The sequence below is a fragment of the Tympanuchus pallidicinctus genome, unplaced genomic scaffold, assembly GCF_026119805.1.
Source record: "Tympanuchus pallidicinctus isolate F22 unplaced genomic scaffold, pur_lepc_1.0 scaffold4, whole genome shotgun sequence".
In the NCBI taxonomy this organism is placed as follows: Eukaryota; Metazoa; Chordata; class Aves; order Galliformes; family Phasianidae; genus Tympanuchus; species Tympanuchus pallidicinctus.
Genome location: NW_026294758.1, coordinates 5,257,810 through 5,280,513, shown reverse-complemented (window position 1 = coordinate 5,280,513; position 22,704 = coordinate 5,257,810). Strand labels below are relative to the sequence as shown.

At 42.2% G+C, this 22,704-nt stretch overlaps 1 protein-coding gene and 1 long non-coding RNA gene across 2 annotated transcripts; one reads left to right on the top strand and one right to left on the bottom strand.

Moving 5' to 3' along the window:
- Nucleotides 1–16,113: 16,113 nt before the first annotated feature.
- TOPORS (TOP1 binding arginine/serine rich protein, E3 ubiquitin ligase) lies at nt 16,114–20,892 on the bottom strand. The gene is made up of 2 exons (XM_052700875.1): nt 20,703–20,892; nt 16,114–19,912 (listed from the first exon to the last, which is right to left on the bottom strand). Exons 1-2 carry the CDS (start codon nt 20,862–20,864, stop codon nt 16,712–16,714), a joined length of 3,363 nt encoding a protein of 1,120 aa, XP_052556835.1. The 5' UTR covers nt 20,865–20,892; the 3' UTR covers nt 16,114–16,711.
- Nucleotides 20,893–20,937: 45 nt separating this feature from the next.
- Nucleotides 20,938–21,357, top strand: LOC128089454 (uncharacterized). Its single transcript, XR_008210512.1, has 2 exons — nt 20,938–21,071; nt 21,144–21,357. It is a non-coding gene; the product is annotated as an uncharacterized LOC128089454 (long non-coding RNA).
- Nucleotides 21,358–22,704: the final 1,347 nt, after the last annotated feature.

Below are 22,704 nucleotides of genomic sequence, written 5' to 3'. Positions count from 1 at the left end.
AGTGCCAGTGCTACACTTTGATGCAACCCCTGTCAGTCATCCGCAGATTATAACCATAGGGTGTAGAATAACCATGCCACATCATTTTTAAACACAGGATGAGCTGGGTCTACCAAGTAGCCAGAGCACTTTGGTGGTAACCATAGCTACTCCATGAGTGGAGTCTTTCAGGACCTACTCGTCAATGCACTTACCTCAAAGAAAAGCAAGGCTGTCTACAGTGCAGGTAAAATTCAGTACATTCAATACTGAAATCACAAAGTCTCTGACAATAAAGAGCACCCCCTCCCTCTCCACCTAATCAACCCGAAAGAGGTAGAGAATTCAACAGCTTCTGCTAAGTAGCACAGGGTATTTGAATATAAAAGGAGAGAAACAGTAAATCAGAACCCAGAACCAAACAACATATAAAGCTGATAAATTCAGGATTCAGACCAGAAAACAAAGCGACTGATCAAAAAATCCCAAGCACCTTCTTATGCAGATCAGAGTCCTCACAGGAGCCTATCAACACCTCATGAAAGCAACCCTGTGCTCACAAATCAACTGAATTTCAAAGACAGAGAAGAAAAAGTTTTAAAGCAGCTGGTAGCGCAAGGACTTTGTTTTATAGTAAGAGCTCCACCAGGATTGCTGCATTTTGTAACTGCGCATCTTCTTACATCCAAAGAAAGAGAAGTCCAGCTCAGGCATTTCAGGGTGTGCTACATGCTACCAAATCCAACCAGGCCTTCTGCCAAGCAGACTGTGCCTGGCTGTCTGTCACTGACAACAGACCAGTGCCAGTATAACCTTGCTGTGGGTTACACTCTGAAGCATGGGAAGTACGGAAAGGTATTTCAAACTGTAGAAAACATTTACTCTTCCTATTCTTCAGAGGTCAGTATCAAATGCCTGTCACTGAAACCATGGGCTGAAGGAAAAACAGTGTAATTTAGGTCTCTGCGTTCCCACTGCAGTAAGAGGAAATTGGATGCTCTAGGGTTTGTTTATTTGCACGCCAAATGTTTTTTTTTATTTCCCAACATTTGCCCTTCAGTTTTAAGATCTCTGGAGAAATTGTGTGGAGATTGTCATTAACTGTCGATGTATATATGGACTTCAGTCTCCATGCGTCATTTATATCACCAGGGCAAATGTGTACATATTGAGCAGAGGTACGTCTGTTTGGATGTGTATGTCATTACTGGTCTGAAGCTTGGAAGTTAACCTGGGGCATGTTTGGTCTTTTAGGTCTGGCTGTATTGTACTGCTGGCATGAAAACAATTGTGTGTCAAGGACCATTAGGTCAATGTAATTTTGCTTGTGATTGCAGGGAGTCTCACAGTGTGGTATATCTTGTACCTGGAGAAATCTTTTTGACTGCAAAGTTTTGTCATTGCTGATAAACACTAATGAAAATTGGCTCTGTTAGATAGTGAATTTACCCAGGGACTTTTAAGTATGTTGATAAGCATGAATATCCTGACTGTATAATCAGAATAATTAGAACAGGTAAAGCAAGTAATTTGCCCAGTGGTAAGGTCATGGTAACAAAGGAGACTGCGTAAGGAAAAAGGCCTAGAAGGAAAGCATTTCTTATAGTCTGGAATTCAGGTTCAAATGTCAGTCGCTCTGCTCACTGAGACACGTATTCTTTAGATGGGATGTTTTATCCCAGACAGCCCCATAATTACTGTGATCAGTGCAGCACAGTCCAAGCAGGTGGTCAGTTTTATGGTCAGGATGTAAATGGGGGAGATCAACTGAGCCTGGTGCACCAGTAACGAAGGTGATGGGAACCACACCACTGTCATGACGTAGTTTATTTTAGTCAGAATTTTACGACAGGCATTTGGGAAGTAAAGCCAGTGCAAAAGTATCAGCTATGTAAATATGCTTGAAGTCAGTGAAAACTAGATGTAGTCAACTCTCAGGCCACCTTTCCCCTGCTCCTTCAGAGAGACTATGCTGCTTCTTTGCCTGCCCTGTTGTTGGTGTTTTAACATTTAATAAGCATTAATTAAGGTCTGTGGAGCACTTTGAAGGCTCAGAGGGCTTTGTGAGGAGCTTAACTACCATGATGAATGAGGGCAGTACAAAATTGCACTGCCAAGAAGGCAAAAAAGTGACAGCAATGTATTTAGGTAATACTGCAATACTTTTACTTGTTGAAAGTCAAAGAGAGAACCAGTACCACAGTTAACTACCACTGTGATTAAAATTCAAGAGGATTTCTTGACCAGGTACCCAATTCAAGAGATTAAGCTTTAACAGATAAGGGCCTTGGCTGAGAGGTTTTACACTGCAATACTTGGAAGAGACAAAAACAATACAGAAAGTCTGTTAAAACAAAACTTTAGAAAACCTTGGTAGAGAATATATACTTTCATAAGCTTTTATTCCCCTTTTTCTAATGTATTCCTCTGAGAGGCTGTTTCTGAAGAGTGGTGCAGTGAGAAACTTGTAGTTTCACATCATTTTGATGTGAAACCAGGCAAATCTTGGCAGACATAAAAACATGGGTTTGTTGCATTTATATGCAAATATTTATTTGTTTATTTATTTATTCCTTGGCTGTTTCAGCGTGTCCTAGTTTGATGGTAGAACTGTTTGAAAAAATGGAAATACTTCTCATAAAATAACTAGAGAGAAACGGCAAAACATTCCATGAATTTTAGCTATATGTGTGTTTTTGCTGTTTTTTCATTTTTTTAAATCTTGCTACATGCAGCATTACTCAGAGAGAGTAATAACTTCCAGAAGCAGGATTATCTTTTTGCTCTGTAGTTCTGCAGAACCTTGTTTTTACAAATCCTGGTGGATCTCTACAACTTGCAGGCAATAATCAAAGGTGTGCACGTGAAGAACTGCAAGCAGCATCTGAAGCATCACACTGGAGATGAGATGTACTTCATTTTTACGATTTGAAAAATCAAGAGCGCTGAAATCACTTCTCTTTTTTATTTCTACTTTTCAAAACATCTCAGATTAGAGAAAATCCAGAGCTTGGAAAAATTTCGGAGTCACTCAAAGGCTGAAATTCTGATAGTTTGAGAGAGAGAAATGGTTATCATTATAGACCAAGTCAAATAAGATCAGTGAATTCACCAATATACCAATTTCCTTCTTTTCCTTTCATCTTTTTAATTCACTGTACTTTATAAATTCCGATATTAAAAGTGCTTATTAGTGTACTGGCCATTCTACCTTCTGTTTATACTCAGAGGGTTCTTTGCAGGGTTATGTGCAAATAACCCTGCCTGATAGGTTGTAACTCTTTTGCTCTTTTCTCATTCGTTCACAAACACAGCCAGGAGAATGAGTTAGGCCTTGCTCTCAACAAAACAGCTGGAAAAGTTATGATCTTAGAATCCTTAATTCTGGAGAAACATAAAGGGCAAACCTTTACTTTCAAGTTCAAAGAGCTTCTCAGAGCCAGTTATAATAAAATGCTTTAATTGTCACTAGTAAATGGTCCAAATCAAGATACAATGAAGAGATGGTAAATAAAATGGTCTTGAGACAATACACCCTATTTATTTCTCAGAGTAGAATGGTGCTTTGAAACAATTTCACTCTCCTTCCATTAAGAGTCTGAGTCACATCCTGAAGTCAGCCTTCAGCTTCCCAAAAATCAAGTGAACACAAATTATTGAACCTTTTGCATATTGCTTTTTCTGGTGTCTGCAGTGTAATACATACAAAGCAGCATTACTACCTGATGTGAGAAGCAGAACAATTTCTGTTCTTGCTCATGTTTGTACAAATACGAAATGTAACACTGCTAGCTACATCATCTATTTCAACATTATTCCTTTTGGCTTGTAATTCAGACTCTTCATCAACAATTCAAAAGAAGAATATGATCTTGCTTAACTAAAAGCCACCATCCGCTTATGAGACGGTGCTAATAGCATCTGAAGTATCACACTGGAGATGTGCTTTATTTCCACAACTAGAAGAATCAAAAGAGCTATAATCAGAACTATTGTTATATTCTTTCATTTTTACTTTAAAGTTTTGCTAGTAAGTTGTTCAGAATTAGAATTCATAATAGTGTATTTCCAAATAAAACCTTAGACAGACCCTCTGTACATCTCCTTTCTTCCATGACAGTGCTGCCAAAAGAATATTAGTCAATTCATAACATCATTAGAATTTTCAAACTCTTCAGGACACTGCAGTGTGGACATGAAAAACATAAAATTTCAGTGCTAGTGGTCTCCAGTTAGAAATATACATTTGGATGAGATAAATACTATAGCAAAAAAGAAGATAGATGGTATGAGAAAAATGAATATGCATTTTAGGCTACAATATATTTTTGTCTTCACCTTCTGCAGATAGTCTTGCAAACATTCATTTCTGAAGTCATGGCATCATAAGAGAAAATGATTTTTGCTTCTGATAAACTAATGTGTACTTACTATGGTGTCCTGGTTTCAGGTGGGACAGACCTGATTTTCTTCACAGTAGTTTGTATGATGCTTTATTTTGGCTTTAGGAGAAAAACAACATTTTAGTTGTTGCTGAGTTCTGCACAGAGCCAAGGATGTTTCAGCTTCTTATACTATCCTGCTAGAGTGGGGACTGGGGTGTACAAGGAGCTGAAGGGACAAAGAACCAAGCCAGCTAATCTGAACAGGTCAAAAGGATGTCCCATACTGTATGACATCAGGCAGGATTATAAAATTGGAGGGAATTAGCCAGAGGACAGGTGCTGTTCAGGGACTAGATGGGCATCAGTCAGCAGGTGCTGAGCACTGCATTGTGTATGCAGTTGTATTGTTGTAAATATACATACATATCGAGTTACCATTACTATTATTTCTCTCTTCCTTTTCTGTCCTAGTATACTGTTTTTATCTCAACACACAGTTCTAGAGCATTATTTCTAAATTCTTATCACCTGTTCCCCTTAAGATGTGCAGCATCCAGGAAGGAGTTTGTAAAACAGTTGCAGAGCTGCTGATTCATCTGAATAAGTGAATCAAAACCTGCCTAAGCATCCAGCTGCTTGTGGAGACACTGCTTGTTCAACATCAAGATCTTTCTCCAGTGTTGTTTGTTACCAATTTTACCTTTATTTATGTTAAGATGGGACACACCAGTTTGCCCGTGGAAAGACTGTGAATGGGCTGCAACTCTTCTCACGGCAATGGAAAGGAAACCCCAACCACAGAAAGACAGCCTAATGCATCTTCTAATACCAACCCTTCTTCACATGAAATGTCCTGCTATTTAGGGCAACGAAGCTGTGAAGGATCTGGAGCATAAATCAGGGACTTATACAGGGAGTAGCTGTGGGTGCTGAGATTGTTCATTCTGGAGGAGAGGAGATTCAGGGGAGCCCTTTTCACTCCCTAAAACTTTCGGAAAGGAGGTTATGGCAAGGTGGGGTCAGCCTCTGCTGCCAGGTAAAAGCAATAGGTCAAGAGAGAGCCTCAAGTTGTGCCAGAGGAGGTTCAGGTTGAGTATTAAAATTTATTCTCAGAAATAGTGGTGAGATATTGGCACAGGCTGCTTAGGGACATAGTGGAGTCACTGTCCCTGGAGGTGTTCAAGGAGATGGTAGATGTGGCATTGAGGGACACAGTTTAATGGGCATAGTGGTGATGGGTTGACAGTTGGACTTGATGTTCTTAGAGGTCTTTTCCAACCTTAATGATTACACGATTCTATTATTCTACTCTTTTAAAATGTATTTATTTTTAACTTTTCCCGGTGCTTTTCACCATCCCACTGGAATAAGGGGAGTGAGCAACTGACTGTGTAGTGATTAGCTGCCTTCTGGTTAAACTACAACTAATGGACTGCTTCCTTTGCTTCAATCCCATTGCATAGCTAAACTGTACTGTGATTTCTTGCTTTGTCTGCCTTTAACAACATCTGAAGCTCCAAAATCAGCCCAAAATGTTGAGATAAGAAAAGAATATGTACACGTGCTTACAAGTCATGTTGCTGAGCTTAGAAAAAAAAAAAAAAGCCAACCCTAATAATAATCAAAGGTCTGAACAGCTTGCTACAATGAAGCAAAAAGCTGTGTGTTTATGGAGATCAATTTTTTGAGTCACCCAAAGAGCAAAGTCAACTTGACATTGCAATGAGTCAAAAAATACATCTAATATCTGTAACACAAGCTTTCACATCAGCAAACAAAATCTTTTCAGACTTTCCGTGTTTTAAGGAACTATTTTTGAAAACATAAAAGCATCCAACAGTCACTGTTGTTCAGTATACCAAGAAACAGCAGGGACACAACTTGTCCCTTACTTGTACTTGCCAAAGTAACTCTTATGAATTTTCTAAGAGCACAGGAAGGCCATAAAATGTCCTGATGGAAAAAGCAGTTACTGTGCTCAAGAAAGACGATAAATGAGGATGTGGTCATCAGTGAACAGGGAAAAGAAGACAAAATGAACAGCAAAATAGTAAATGTCATTTCAGCAAATAATGCAGGGAACTTCTTCAGATGCACTGATTTCAGAGGGCTGAAGCACCTCTCCTGTGAGAAAAACTTGAGGGAAGGGTTTGCTTAGCTTGGAAAAGAGAAACCTGTGGGGAGACTTCATTGTGGCCTCCCACTTGAAGGGAGCATACAAACAGGAAGAAGGGGAATGACTGTTTATCAGGGTGGATAGTCACAGGACAAGGGGAAATGGTTTTAAACTGAGACAGGGGAGGTTTAGGTTAGATATTAGGAGGAAGTTTTTCACTCAGAAGATGGTGACACACTGGTTGCCCAAGGAGGTTGTGGATGCCCCATCCCTGGAGGTATTCAAGGCTGGATGTGGCTCTGGGCAGCCTGGTCTGCTGGTTGTCGGCCTTGCACACAGCAGGGGGGTTGAAACTAGATGATCATTGTGGTCCCTTTTAACCCAGATTCTACGGTTCTACCCTTTTAACCATGATTCTATGAATTCCAGAAGTACTGCATCCAGTCCTAGGTACAACGACTAGAAAAAATGCAATTTTTTTACCTTTAGTAAATCTGTCAGCCTTCATAGGTACCTGACCAGCTCCTCAGTCCACATAAGCTGGCACTGTTCTTTGTGTCTGCAGAATGCAGCTTTCCACCACTTGAGACCCACTCTCTACCGACATCTTCAGGAAACAGCTGTTTTGTGTTGTCACTGTAAAGTAATATTCATATGTATGAACACACAAGTATGCAGTGCTAGGGAATAGTGATGGAAAAAATGAAAAACACTGTTTTTGTACGTGCATGCACATGTTTACCTACACATGCACGGTTCAAGTTGCCACTGCTTCTGATTAAAGATGGACAAAATCAGCTCTTTCTTGCTTAAGGTTCCACGTTTCTGCTTCCCTACTCCCATACTTTTTTTCCCTATTCCCATGTGCTTTTTCTTGCCAGTAATAGATTAAATTAAAGATGAGCAGAATTGCAAGATTTCTGTTAATGATAACGGGGAAGTGGTTATGTTTCACAGTTAGGAATAGAGGAGAACATTGTATTCTATCAGACAGTGGTTTCTGTCAAGTTGGCAACAAATCTTATAGGGCAATTCCTTGCAACTGTTCTCACTCTGTTTCTGTTGTTTTCAGTGTTGATTAGAGCAAAATTCAGAGCAAGACTAGGCAAAATGAAAAATAATTTATATTCATAATACAATTTTAATGTCCTAATACACATTTGACACTGTATTTGTACCGACTTTTCCTCTCTCTTTTTTAGTTATTATTTGAGATGTCTTTTTTGCTTGCAGTATTTTTCTTAGGCAAACAGTTTGCAGATCTTAACAGTCAGTCAACAACAGATTCAGATGTCAGCATTTCATAGGAACTAACTGAGAAGCACTGCAACTGTATGGATATAATAATATGTATTTGGCTGAGAAATCTGTACACAAACACACATAAATTAAAATTATCTCAGGATATTTTTATTATAATTCCTGATTATCTCAGGATCTGTAATCAGATCCTGTAGCCAATAATGTCTTCCTTTATAAAAGGACAACAGTCTACGATCTTAGTTAAAATGAAATACATGCACCCTGGCCACAAAAGGGTGAAGTACAGCTGGAGTGTCCTCTGTTACACCATGACATCCACACGCTTGCTGCTTTACCAAAATTCTATATTCTATTTTCAGAGATTTTTGAAAGAACTCCGCGGTTCTTTCCCTGCAAACTTCCCAACTCAACACTGCCATCTCCTGGGAAACACTGTGCATTCATTTGCTTTTCTCACACACACACACCAAAAAAAAAAAAAAAGTGATGAAAACTATTAAATACAATCTCTGAAGAGATTTCTAGCACTTAGCTGAAAAATACTGCCTTATATGGAAGCCAGAAGTCGTAAGATTCACTCATCTACCATGAAATTACAAAACAATAACACTCATTTTGGAAGCTTCTAAACACTTCCCAGCACCATTTTGTTCTCCAAAGAGAATATTCTCTTACAAAACTTTAAATGTGGAATATTAACCACATAATAGTATACATTACTAAATATATGTACATACATGCAATCTATTTACATATTATACAAACTGAATCAATATAAACCATTTGTTTTGATATTTATTGAATCTTTTTATATAAGGAGAAAATGAAATCGTTAAAATCTAGTTTCCTGTGTTTTTTGTAAAAACTGCACGTTTCTACAAAATATTTCTATTTTTCACAGACTGCACTTTCTTGTGGATTTCTTCTTTCCAAAACCTTCACTGTGTGCTAAAAAATGGAAAAGTGCTAACAGAACACCTCTTGTCAGGTCATCATCCCAAAATGTGACATGTTTCAGGTCAGCACATCTTTAAAAGGGGGTAGAACTGCAAAAATACATTGCGGTAAAATAAATAATAGCCTTCCATTTTCTCTGTTTTTCAAAATGTGCGTGATCACACATTTCCCACATCACACCAATTAGGGACAGACTATTTTCTTCTGTTTGTTTTGAAGTCGGCGTTTCTAGTCTAATGGATCGGCTGACCCCTCACCTGATTCAAGAGCTTTTGTACCCAAGATACAGCCTAGAAACATTTTGATTTGTATTATGTGATGCACTGCTGTGCTTCATGATGTTCCAAATGTTCTGATATGCACAGCAGCCTCATAGGCTGTGTTCTCAAGTGATTTTCCTTCATATCAGAAGCTTGTTGCTTTTTCTCAATAAATAATGACTTGCCTTGCTGTCTCACCAGGATCAGTCTGAAAGGGACAGTTTTCTGTTAGGAACAGGAATTCTGTTATCAATTTGCTGGTTTATATTCCTTAAGCTTTTGCATACAGAACACATTTATTGCCTTTTTGTCATACAACTTTTCCTAACTTATCAGGTTGCCTATAAATGCAGATACATTCTTCCTTCTGGAACCTGAGATGGGGTATCTGAATGTTTTGATGGCAAAAGACAACCCAGTCAGGAGTCTGATCAGGAAATGCAAAAACATGCTAATCTCTCTCTCCTGCTCCTGCAGCTGAAAAAAAAAAAACACCGGGGCTGAATCAGAAAAAAAAAAAAGCCTCATCAAAACCACAACAGTTAAAGAACCATGAGGTAAAGCAGACTATGAAGTCCTGAAAGAAAAACATGTAGGAATTAATGGGTGTCAAGCAATGTTTGATGCAGCTTCTCTGTCCTGATCCATGAGATACATGGGAGTAACACGCTGCCATGAGGATTTCAGTATCATAAACACAATCTTCAGAGTAATGTCTATGCAGCAAATACCATCAAGGACAAAAACTTGGAATTAGCACTACTAGAGATACTGGAAGGATCTGCTGACAAGTAAGTTATTTCATACGGTTGGATTATATGAGAAACAGCCCTCACCACTCCGGCTGTAACACTGATCTTCACCAAGATGTCCGAAACCCCATTCCAGGCATCTTTCCCTGTGTGCTGCTCTAACTGGCAATATGTGGTACTTGGATGACATGTTGGAATGACTGCAGTTGCGGTGGGCAGTCACAGTTACGCAGTGTAAGTGCAGCTCATTTAGAGGGAGGGCTCTCTCACTGCTAACCAGAAATGGCCTTTGTCTAACATTTTTTAATATTCACACATGTATTCAATTGGAAAAAGAAAAAAGAAAAAAAAAGAACAGTTTAAAAGTCAAGCAAAGGAAAAAATAAAACCAAAGCATACTATAAAAACCTAAAAGCCAACTACATATTTTAGTTATTTTTACACCTTGAAGTCCTACCAGGAAGCTGATGTTTCTCTCAGATTTGGAAGAGCAATACTTCTGGTGTGAAACTCCAGCTCCTACCCAGATTCATTTCTTTATTTCACTGTAGTACCAAAGGGACAACAACAGTCACAGGCAAGCCATGACGTAACTTAAGACATCTAGGCAATCAGTTACAATGGAAGAACGTACCTGAGCTAGGATTGCTCTCACATGAACAAATGAAGCTACCTGATGGACTGTAGGGCCTGTTTCCACATGCCAGGACAGTAGGCTAAGAGAAGCAAACATCCAGTGTGTTTTTGCTCCAAAGGAAGGTAACGTGGCAGTATTGAATCTGGAAGAAGAAAAGAAAGAGGTATGTACTCTTAGAAAAAAAAAATCTGCTATCTAATATATCAAAATAATTTTTATATGTATGTTTAACAGCAGGATCAAGGAAAAAAAAAAAAAAAAAGAACAGACAGGAGCTAGTGTTTGATTCATCTGTTTTCTGTCACAGCATCCGCAAGTGGCCCTTAAAGCCAGTTCTTTTCTGTTTGCTGTGTACATATACAATGTGGAAAGTTTCCAGGAATGTGCTTCTTGTATACAGCTTCAGTTTTTGACAAACTGTCACTTCCTGCAAAAAGAAAAATGCATCTATATCAACTTTTATTTGGAAAATTGCCCAACTCCTCTTACTGTGTCAGAAACAGAAGTAATGAAACTGAGATTGGATAATTTCTTTCCCTTCTGCAAATCTAAAATTCTCTCTGAGATTGAGTGAAAATGTAAGACTCAACATCTGCGAGGCAAAGACATCATCCCTCCATACTTGGGCGCAAGACAGAAGTAACATTATTTTTTGGTTTTTTGCAAGTTTTCTCATATTGACCACTAGGACACCAGCAGCACTTGTGGTTACAGTGCAGCATATTGGACACAGCTGCCCCAAAGCAAACAAGTTTAAATAATTAGCTCCAAGAGGCAGCTTACGAAGCTAGAAGGCTTGGAGGGAAGGAAAACACTTGTAATATTTCTTCCACCAAAATCGGTCATGCATGATTGCAAAGAGTGCAACAAAGAAAATCATCTTCCACAACTACACGATCTAGCATTTTAAACACTTCTGAGATACAAAGTTCAGTCATTCTAGACTTTTGCAGACAGCATCAAAATTTAGTCTGGGGGATTTTTCAGTTACTCATGGTCACAGCAGAACTTGTTTCTCAAGCTGAGCAATGTATAATTAAACAAACCACTATCATTTTAAACTAGTGCAAACAGGGGTTTGCAAGCAGTACAGAATCTGTGGTTGCCAAAGTGAACACTGCAGATGTGCTACACGCAACATCTGAGTTTATAAACAGATCTGTATGTAACACTGTGCTTTACCTATTCAGGATTCCGTGTTCTAACACAAGACTTCTCCTTTGCAGGAAACTGAAGAAAACTGTACAGTCATCATAATGAATATTTTAACAGTCTTTGTTCAAGAAGTATTTACAGGGCTCTCAAATGTTTTAATAGGAAACGTGTCTGTATGCCCTCATCACTCTGATATGGAGGCTAGAGAATATGAAGGCTAGATATCTCAGCTATCAAATAATGATCCAATTTTCCTTATAAAATCTAATTATAATAGACTTTCAGAGATCAGATTTTTGCTCCTGTTAGCTAGTTGAAGGTAAATGAAGAAAAAAAAAAAAATTAGAGCTTTTTTTCTTGTACTTGTTAGAAACTCCCATTTGTTTTATGAAATCAGGAAATTATGAGTCTAGACAGAGGCTATTGGGAACCAAGTATGTTAACCTTAGATAAAATATCAGATATTATGTTTTGAATCAGGAGCTTTGTATATTATTCTAGTTATGATGTATTGAAGATACAGTATGTATAATGATCAGCATTGTAGTGAGAAATGCACAGAACTCCAGACTAATATTTTTCCTTTCAGTTTCGGATTTCAACTCCAAATTTGACATCAGAACTGTTCAGCAGCCAATTAGAGTTTCACTATAATCTTTAAGACATAATTATTTACAACCCAGTAAAAAACATTTTGGGGCATTTCCCTTAAAATTTGTACGCTACTGATTGTTTTCCATCAGTCCAGTTGAACAGTAACAGCAGAGTCAGGCAAGAAGTAATGTAAATCCATAATGAAATACAAATTGATACAACCTCATGGAATCTTCACAGACCATGGAAGAAAGCTGTCCACACAGAACAAGTCACTTCAGTATTTGTCATCTTTACCACTCATCCTGTGTGGCACCTACTTGCCCAATACTACTGAAAAAGCAGCAGTCATAAGGAAGCACAAAACTGTGCTTATTGGTGGATTTCGGAGCACAAATTGCTCGTAAGATTCCTCTGAATCCATTGCAACATATACGTAAGAAAGATTCTGTTTTATCAGAAGGTTTCATGTTGTTGGTGTTGACAGCACTCAGGCTTGTTTCTGCAATGGTGAAGCAGAATTTTCTGCATGTGGTGAAGCAGAAAAACCTGACATCTGCATTGAGGTTGTGGCTAACTGAAGTATCCCCAGTGACACAATTGGACGTGACATCCAGATGAGATGAAAATGCTTATCACCCCTTATGCCTTCTTGAGTCAATTTGCTCCAGAATTCTGAGCCATTTGGAGGTTGTGTCTGAGCAGAATGTAGCACAGGTGCACAGAAGTAAATAGTGCTCCTTCCAACCCTTCTCATCCTGAAGCAAATAAAGCACAGAATTACAGAGTGTTCAGAGGAAGTACCATAATATTAATGTGATTATCATGGATGGCACATTTCTACCAGGACATATTTAAGAGGAACTACTTTAACATGGCACTGCTCTATCAACTGGAATAATGTTTGCTATTGCATGCTATTTCCATGAGAGAAGATGCCTCTTAATATAATTTCAGATCCTCAGGTTTTGCCAAATCCTGTCATTTTCAGGAAGGCTTGCATTTTACTTCTAGGTGTGTAGTTGTTACAGATTGGGAAAGGGAAAAGGAAGTGGAAAGGAAAAGGGAAGGGAAAGGGAAGTGGAAAGGGGAAGGGAAAGAGAAGGAGAAGGGGAATGAGAAGAGGAAGGGAAAAGGAAGGAGAAGGGAAGGGTAATGAGAAGGGAAAAGGAAAAGAGGAAGGGGAAGAGATTTAACAATCACGTATATAACAAGGAATTCTAGTAATGAGTGGATATTTGTTCAGTGTTTTTCCACTAGGCAAAAGCCACTAAGAGTTTCTGAAATAATCAGATAAACTAATTAGAATATGAATTACTGAACATAAACTAATCACATAACTTTCAGTGCGAAAAATTGAAGTGTTGTTACTGTTGTTGCTTTGAATGATCTCTTCCACATACACAATTATTTTCTGGTCTGTTTGCTTCAGACTTGTCTCTGAGATGTTCATTCATCAAGAAAATGCCTCTCAGTTACTTCAAGACATCAAACATCTACCCAAAGAGCTTCTGAGAGTGTTCTCTTTTAAGAATCGGAAACATCTATGACCCATCTTCAGCCTGGCAAACGATGATAGATGTACTGCAGCTCTAAGTAGCCTAGCGAAGAGGCCTGTTTGACATACAGACATTCCACACGATTTTCATTTTACTGTCAGCGATGCTCAGTCCTTGTTCAGGATGTATAATTATCATTCCCATTATTTTTTCTTTTCTTTTTGTGTCTTGGTAAAAATACTTTTATTTCTACCTATGAGTTCTATTTTGTTGTTTGGCTTTTTTTTTCCCCCAGTTCTCTTCCTTGTCCCACTGGGATAACAGCTGTGGTGCTTAACTGCCTGCTGGGTTAAACCACACAGCAGGAAAGGTGCTCCAGCCCTTTATTATTATTATTATTATTGTTTTCTTTTTTTGCAACAGGCTTATGTATCAAATGGGTAAAATCATAGAAAAAGCTCAGGATATACTGATAGTGTACCTTGAGGCAGTGATGTTCCGTCCTCACCATGTTTGCACAATCAACTAGCATCTGGCATTGGGGATCCACATCTGCCAAGCCAGAGTGCATGGGATGTACACAGTAAGGAGCTGGTAGTAGTGGGGGCTGAAGGATCTGTCCCATGCCAAACTTCAGCATGGCTTTTGACATTGTCTCCCATGACATTCTTGTAAGTAAGCTGAGAAGGCACTGGATAGAGGAGTAGACAGAAAGATGGATTGAGATCTGGCTAATTGGCAGAGCTTGGTGTGTTGTGATTAGTAGCACGGAATCTAAGTGAAGGCCAGTATTTAGCAGCGTTCCCTAGGAGTCAGCATTGTTCAGTGTCTTCATTAATGACCTGGATGAAGGAATAGAATGTACATTCAGCAGGTTTTCTAATGATATGAAGCTGACACACTGGAAGGCTGTGCTGCCATTCAGCAAGTCCTGGGCAGGCTGGAGAGTGGGAGCAAGTGGAAGTTTATGAGGTTCAATAAGGGCAAGTGTAGATTGCTACACCCGGAGGAGGAATAATCACATGCATCAGTGCACGGTAGGGGATATCCTGCTGGAAAGGTGCTCTGGGGATTTTGGTGGTCTGGTGAACAACAGGATGGCCGTGAGTCAGCAGTGTGCCTTTAAGGTCAAGTCAGCCAGTGGTGTCCTGGTATGCATTAAAAGAGAATGAGGGAGACGATCCTCCCCATCCACTCTGCCCTGGGGAGGCAACACATGGGGTATCATACCCAATTCTGGTCTCCCCAGTTCAGTAAAGACAGGGGACTTCTAGAGAGTCCAGCAGAAGGTCATAAAGTTGGTTAAAGACCTGCAGCACCACCCTTATGAGGAAAGGCTGAGAGACCAGGGACTGTTCAGCTTGGAGAAGAATGAGGGGGAGATCTTATCAGTGCTTATGAATACTAAATGGGTATTTGGTATTAATGGGTATATGGAGCCAAGAGTATGGGCCAGGGCTCTTCTCAGTAGTGCCTAGTGATAGAGCAAGGGGCAATGGTGCAAATTGGAACATTTTAAGTTCCATCTCAAATGAGGAAAACATTATTTATGTGGAAGGCAACAGAGCACTGGAACAGGCTGCCCAGAGGAGTTGTGGAGTCTCTTTCTCTTGAGATATTCAAAGCCCGCCTGGATGCTTTCTTATGAAACCTACTGTAGGGAACCTGCTTTAGCAGGGGGTTGGACTACATCTCTGGAGCTCCCTTCTAGCCTCTACGGTCCTGTGATTCTGTGACTGTTCCTGAAGCACTGTGCCCTGTGGAAAAGATCCATGTGGGAGAAGAGAAAAGTGAGGAAGTGAGGAGAAGCAACAAAAGAGACAAAAATCACTACAGAACGACTGCAGCCACCCTCCCACCACTACTTGTGCTGCTCAGGAAGAAACAGATGCATCAAGAAGGAAGCCATGCCTGGGAAGGGAGAATAGGGGGAGAAAGTGAATATGCGTTTTTGTTTCTCACCATCCTACTCTAATTTTTACTGAAAGTACATTAAACTAATCTTCCCTGAGCTGAGTTTGACAGTAATTGCTAGTGATCTCCTTGTGTCCATTTCTACCTCGTATCCATTTTACATCCTATTTTCTCCCTATCCTGGCAAGGGTGGGATGTGAGAGTGGCTGTATGGACATCTGGAGGCAGCCATGGTCATATCCACCACACAGCTGAAAGGCAGCTTTTACCAGAAGGCACAGAAGGCAGCTTCTGGGATCAGCACAGAGAACTCCTGCTGTGCCCAGCCCCATGCCTTATACACACAGACAGCACAATGACCAGGGGGGCAAGCTGGGGACAGGCTAAAAGCAGTGAGGTTGGGAGAAGCTGCCAGTGTTGCACAGTAACAGGATGTGAGTTGGCAGATATAGAAACATGAGAAGGACACGTGGAGAAAAAAAATCCCATGGGAGTAGTCTGACATTAGAAGAAGTAGACAGAGAAGCTGTTGAACATTCAACACTAGACAGATCCTGAAGAATGTGATCAAAAGTGTAAAAGTGTTCCTGCTTTCAGTGAGTTGGAAGCTGATAATCTTCCAGTCTGGAGTACCCCTCTCAGCACAAATGGATTTACATTCATTTTTTTTAAAACAAAAACTCTTATTGCTTTATTAAGATATTCACATAACTCATGTTACTGGAAGTGCCGTTCAGTATGTATGTGGAAATAGCTTACTGCTTTTCCACTGAGATCAACTTAAACCACACAGATCAAAATGATAAACAATTTAGCCTGATTCATTTTTTATGAACTAAGCAACCTTCCTCTGTAACAAGAGCAATCCCCATAAAGTGTATTCACTGTCTTTTGGTTTATGACTTTTTTTTTTTTTTTAAAACACAGCTTTGAAGTACTCTGTGGATGTATATTACATACAGGATGGCTTTACAAAATCCTGGCTTCCAAAGAGACCTTAACAGATCATCAAGCTCCTATACTCCTATACTTACTTGACATAAAAGTGCATAAACATTCAATGGGTTTAAACATTTCCCAGACACTTTTAAACACACACACATACACACACAGAAAAACACCTGGTGCTTTGTTCTTATAGGAGAAAAACATAATTAGAAACAAATTCACAATTTTAAGGATTGTTCAGCATAAAATATGCTACATGTTTTTTTCAAGGGACTCAAACCAGCAAGGTCTGTTGACAAGTCTCTTTGGCAGTCTTAGTATCAGTGGTGGTCTCTCTGGATGCCCTAGTAAGGAAGTCCTAGGGGAAGACAGTTGTCCAGAAGGTGCTGCTTGTGCTTCTTGACTGTGACTAACTACAGTTTCTGTGTTACTGCCTGCTGTATCAGCTAAGTCAAGACTTCGATCACCTCTTTCTGTTACTTCCACAAGCTCACCTCCAGGATTTCTGATGTCATCATCTAAGTCCCTTCCTCTGGTAGGAACACTGCACTTTTTCATTACTCCTCTAGTTTCCTTACTCACTCTGTAAATATCTTCACATCCTGTAATCCCCAGGAAAGAAGTTGGAGACTCACATTCCCTCTCATTCAAGTGAGTTGTGCCAGTCCAAGTAACACTGCTATCGCATTCAGTACTTTCTGGCTCCTTGCTACTATCACTATCAATGGTAATAACCACTGGAGAAGAATGCGTTGAGTTACTCATGTGATGTTTTCGATGTTTCCTCTTATGCTTCTTCTTTTTTTTCTTAGCATGCTTCATTGTGTCTGTCACTTTGCCTTCGTAGACTATTTCCACACTTGGGCTTCTCATCCTTTTCTTCTTTTTCTTATGCTTTGTTTCACTACTTGCTTGATTGTCTGAAAGGCTGTCTTCATTTTTGCAGCAGTCACGAAACCTTGAGAAAGTTTTCTTGGGATCCTTTTCTCTCTCCAGACTAGTGCTCTCCTTCGCTGCATTCTCCAAGTGTCGAGTTTTGTACTTCCTCTTTCCACCAGGCTTTTCACTTTTCAATCTGTCTGTCCCTCCAGAAGGGGTCCTTGACCTGGTGCTTGATCGACTCCTTGATCTGCATCGTTCGTAATAGTAGTAATGTCTCTCATGTAATCCCCTCTGGCTACGCGGGTCTGTCCTTTCAGTAAAAGATTGTATCCTGAATTCTGGACTAGCAGATTGCCTTGAATAGTGAGCCTTAGACTGAGTCCTCTTCCTGCACGAGGAGCCATCTCCAATTGTCTTTCGACTATAAAAGGCATAACCCCACTGGTATCTACTTTGGTAATTGTCTCTTCTATAGTAATAATCACTGTCTCTGCTCCTTGACCTCCTTCTGCCATGGCCTTTGCTACGTGACCGTGATCTGCTTACCTCTCTGGATGTAGTGCTCTCACGACTAAGGGAGCCCCTCTGGCTTTTTAGAGAAACGCTCGTGTCACAAGTTCTTGACCTCCTCCTGCTTCTTTTGCTCCTATGTTCACTACCATCTCTGCTTCTTGATCGTCTTTTTTTAGACTGACATTTGCTAGGATGATCCCTCCTAGACCGATGGCCATGACTGCCACGACTGTTCTGTGAATAAGACTGAGGACTCCTGGTGTTTCTCTTTCTGGACAATTGGTGACTGTAAGGAGAACAAACAGTGTCCGTTTCTGGAGACAGGCTCCTGACTGAGTCCAGTGGAGACAGATCTTTTACTTTACCTTTGTTCTTACTATAAGGAGAGCAAATGGTGTCTGTCTCTGGAGACAGGCTCCTGATCGAATCCAGCGGAGATAAATTTTTTACTTTACTTTTATTTTTTCTATAGGGAGAAGAAATGGTGTCTGTGTCTGGAAATGGACTCCAGACTGAGTGGTGTGGAGAAAGATCTTTTACTTTATCTTTGTTCTTCTCATCAGTCTTTGTCTCTGTCTTCTCAACTGCAGAGGACAAGGAGCTCCTACAACTACTCACATTCTCCTTGTACAGGGGGGAGCGAGGTGATGAAGCCCTGCTTGGTTCACTGTCACTCCAACTGCGACCCTGAATTGACTGCTCTTTTTTCACATTTTCTCTCTTCTCCTCCTTGATGGACTCCTCAGAGTCTGAGGACAGTTCAACCAGTTCTGGTGTCCTCTCAGCTAATGGTTTAACATACCCAACGATAACACAATTGTCTGATGAAGAGTCACTCTCGTTGGAGTCAATACCAGCCTGTAACTGAGGATGCAGTGTGGCTCTTTTCCTAGCAGAATCCTCATCAGAACTTTCTGACATCTCTAGAGGAGAAGCTACAGTGGCACGAACCTCTTCCGAAATGGAATACGAAGGCCCTGGAGTTTCATCATCCCAAGGGGCCTGACCAACCCCAGACATGGATGAACTGTGTTCTGGCCCTTGAGGATCTGCCTCATCTGGAGAGATTGTAATAATTGATGAGTCTGAGCGGCTTCCTTCATCATACGACGGCGCAGGACAGTCATAATTGGCATGCTGATCATATGCTTCTAAGTTAAAAGGACATCGGGCAAAACTGATGAATTCATGTAGGAAGTGATCAGTCCGATTCAGTAAGAATGGCTTTAAATCATCAGCAAAAGCCTGGCTTTCCAGATCATACCTGGTCACATTACTCATGATAATATGTTGCACAATATTAACTAAAGAACCATGGGCACCAAACAGCACTGTAAGCTCTCGCTTCAGCCAGGGAACCAGCCTGTGTAGGCAGGCAGGGTTGTGGCGGAAAAACTCTGCAGAAATGTCTCGATAGCGGCCACCATCCTGAATGCTACGAACTCGCATGCCAGTGCGGTACAGGGCTCTGCGGAAGTTTATCATGTCCTCCTCCTGGATCTGCCGCAGAGATCTGCCCTCTGCACTAGCCTGCCTACGTGAGGCCAGCCTTCTTATCATCTGCTGAATCTCTCCATCTCTCTGCCGCACAGGTTGGCTTGACAACCCTTCAAACAAAATCCCGTTATCCGGAGGGGACAGTGTCCTTCGAGAAGAAGAACTGCCTCGATGGTAAGAGGAAGTGCGACGTTCCCTCGTTAAGGTGGTACGGTAACGAAATCTCCGGCCATCAGGGCTGGCAAAAGAACCATTTTCTGAAGGTCTGAGTATGTATTCCTTAAAATCATCTTCAGCACGAACTGTATGGAAAATAGAAAAGAAAGGCTGTTTGCAGAGTGGGCATTCTGCTTTGTTTTTTGACCATTCCTGGACACAGCGGAAGCAGAATCTGTGCAAGCAACGATCTAGATAGGCAACGTTGTCAAATCTGTCCAAGCAAATGGGGCACTTAGAGTCAGGAGAGGCATCTGTTGGCATGGTCTGGTGCACCTTGCTATTGCTAGCCTTTGGCAAAAAACTGCTGTCTTCTGAAAATTCCTTGGCTGTATTAGTTGTGTTCTACAAAAGAAAGAGACAAAAAGATCACTATTCTTCCTGAGAGAAAGAAGCATTTAAGTCTATTAATGAAACATACAACAGTCACCCAATAAGGTTGAAAACACCAGCATTAGTTCTGAGAGAATACTAAACAGAGAAGCAGCACAACTTAACGGCTTTGCTTGCTTCTCTTCACATTAAAATCAGATTTTCCAGTGCTGCAAGATTTAAATGGAGCCTAAATGATGCTGGTGGATGTAACACAAACAAAACCATAAGTCTGTCTTCCCCCTACTCCCCACTTTGGTAAGTTTAGGATTCACACAGAATCCTCCAAAGCACACTTCCAAAAAAAACCCAGCATTTAGAAATGTACGATGGAAGAAGCTACTGTTACCTTTTGAAAAAAATTGCTTCTGTTTGCATATAGCTGGTCCAGCTGTGCTGAGTGCACCTTATACAGCTTGCTGGACCAGAAGACTGGTCCAGGAACGCACTGAACCGTTCTTGCTCAGATGATATCGCAGCCGGGCGTTACCCCGCACCCACCCACAGACCCACAGCCCCTTTGTTCCGCCAGGCCGTCGGTGGAACCGAGCAATAAATCCGCCTATTCAAAGTAGGGGACCAGCGCTGCCCTCGGACGCTGCGAACCGCTGCAGACAAGCGCCCGCGCTGCTTCCACGGCAGCACCCTCCCCGCCGGCCGCGACCGCCACTGGCAGCTGCGGGCCCGCAGCGGTCCCCGCACGGATACGCTCCGCCACACGGGTCCGCCCCGAACCTCCAGTCGGGCCGAAAACCGCGCTCACCTCTGCCGAGCCCTCGCTCCGAGCCCGAGTCCGGCCCGATGGCGTCTTCAGCCCGTGCCGAGGCCGGCCGCAAATGCTGCCCGGCCCGTTCCGCCGCTCCTCCCCCGCGGGATGGCGGCGGCGGCGGGCGGCCTTCGCCACACCTCGCGGCGGCTCCGACATCGTCGGCGGAAGTGGCGTTGCCACGGGAACGATTGCCTCCGCCCCCGCCGCCGGCGGGGCGGCGCCGTGCTGACGTCAGCGGAACCGGTCGAGGGTTTCATACGTCACTTCCGCTCTACCTGGCGGCGCCGTCCTGCCGTACGGAAGCGGCAGCTGCCCGCCATGGATCCGCAGGGACGGCGTGATCCGCGCCCGCTCTACCGCCTGGTGCGTGGGGGCTGGGGGGTGCCGGGAGAGGCGGCTTGAGGCTGCTGCTGCTGCTAACCTTTGGCCTCCTAGGTGCTGGCCGCTGTGGTGCTGCTTTCCTGGGGCTACGTCCTGTACGGGGCCCGGGAGGCGGCGCGGCGGCAGCTGCAGGGCGAGCTGGCGGTGCCTCGGCTGCCATAGGCGGAGCGGGAGGACGGCGGCGTGGTCTCCGAGGGAGCCGTCGGAGGACGGGAGGAGCTGCACGGTCAACTGGGCGAATAAAGGCTGAGCTGCTTTCGTGAAAAAACGACGAGCTGAAAAGTCCGCTCCTTATTGATTTGTTACATCGCGTGTCGGGGAGGGAGAGGCAGGCGGGGAGAGTGAGGCTGCAGTCAGCAGGCTGCCTTCCACAGCGTCTGTGTATAGAAATATAAATATATGTGGAGAGATACATTTGTTTGAGTTGGAAGGGACCGCTAAAGGCCCTCTAGTCCAACTGCCCTGCAACAAACAGGGACACCTACAGCCCATCAGGGTGCCAGAGCCAGGTCTAGCCTGGCCTTGAGTGTCTCCAAGGATGGGTCATCCAGCATCACTCTGGGCAATGTGTTTGTACCTTTTTTGTAAATAATTTTTTCCTTACATCTAGTCTGTATCTACCCTCTTTAAATTTTAATTTTTTTTTTGCTTTTCCTGTCAAAGCAGGCACTGCCTAAAAATCTGTCACCTTCTGTACCCCCTCCCCAATGCCTTCTCCAGGCTGAACAGTCCCAGCTCTCTCAGCCTGTCCTCATAGGTGTGGTGTTCCATCCCCTGGGTCATTTTTGTGGCCCTCCTTTAGTTGCACTCCAGCAGGTCCACATCTCTCCTGTCCTGAGTATTCCCCACCTGGATGCAGTGCTCCAATTGAGGTCTCACCAGTGCAGAGTAGAGAGACAGGATCACCTTCCTCAGCTTGCTGGCTATGTTTCATTTGATGCAGCCCAGGATCCAGCTGGCTTTCTGGGCTACAGGAGCACTCTGCTGGCTCATGTTCACCTTGCCATCTACCAGCAGCCCATGTCCTCTTTGGCAGAGCTCGTGCTCATTGGTTTCATACTCATCAGCTTGGTGTCATCCCAAATGCACATGTGCTTCTGCTGTCGTCCTACAGATACTCACTCCACTCCACACAGCCAGGCAGGCCCCTCTACCCATCTGTATCCTTGCCCATTTGCTGGGCAGAGGTATTACAACCAGCCAACCTAAAAGTTTGCTATCAAATTGCATTCCTCTGCAAATGTGTGGGATCTGGCAGTGGTGCTAACACTTTGGCTTGCCAATACCAGATATATGCTGTGACTAGCAGTCCTGGTGCTGGTGCTTGCTTTTGCTTTATTCATACTAGTTGTGCCAATTGCGGCATCTTGGACACACACACTAGTTCTGTCCTAGGAGCTAAGGCTGAAATCATTAACTGCATCCATTACTGCCACTAGGAAACTTATCTGCTTCTCTTGATAGCATAAAAAGAGGGATACTGATGCAGATGGTTCTCATTTGGCCTACTTCCTAAATGCACTGTGCGTGTCATTTCTTAGGTAACTTGGGAGCCACTTGGAGTACTGTGACACTGGAGTCACCAAATGGGTAACTGAAGGTGCTCTTGATGGGG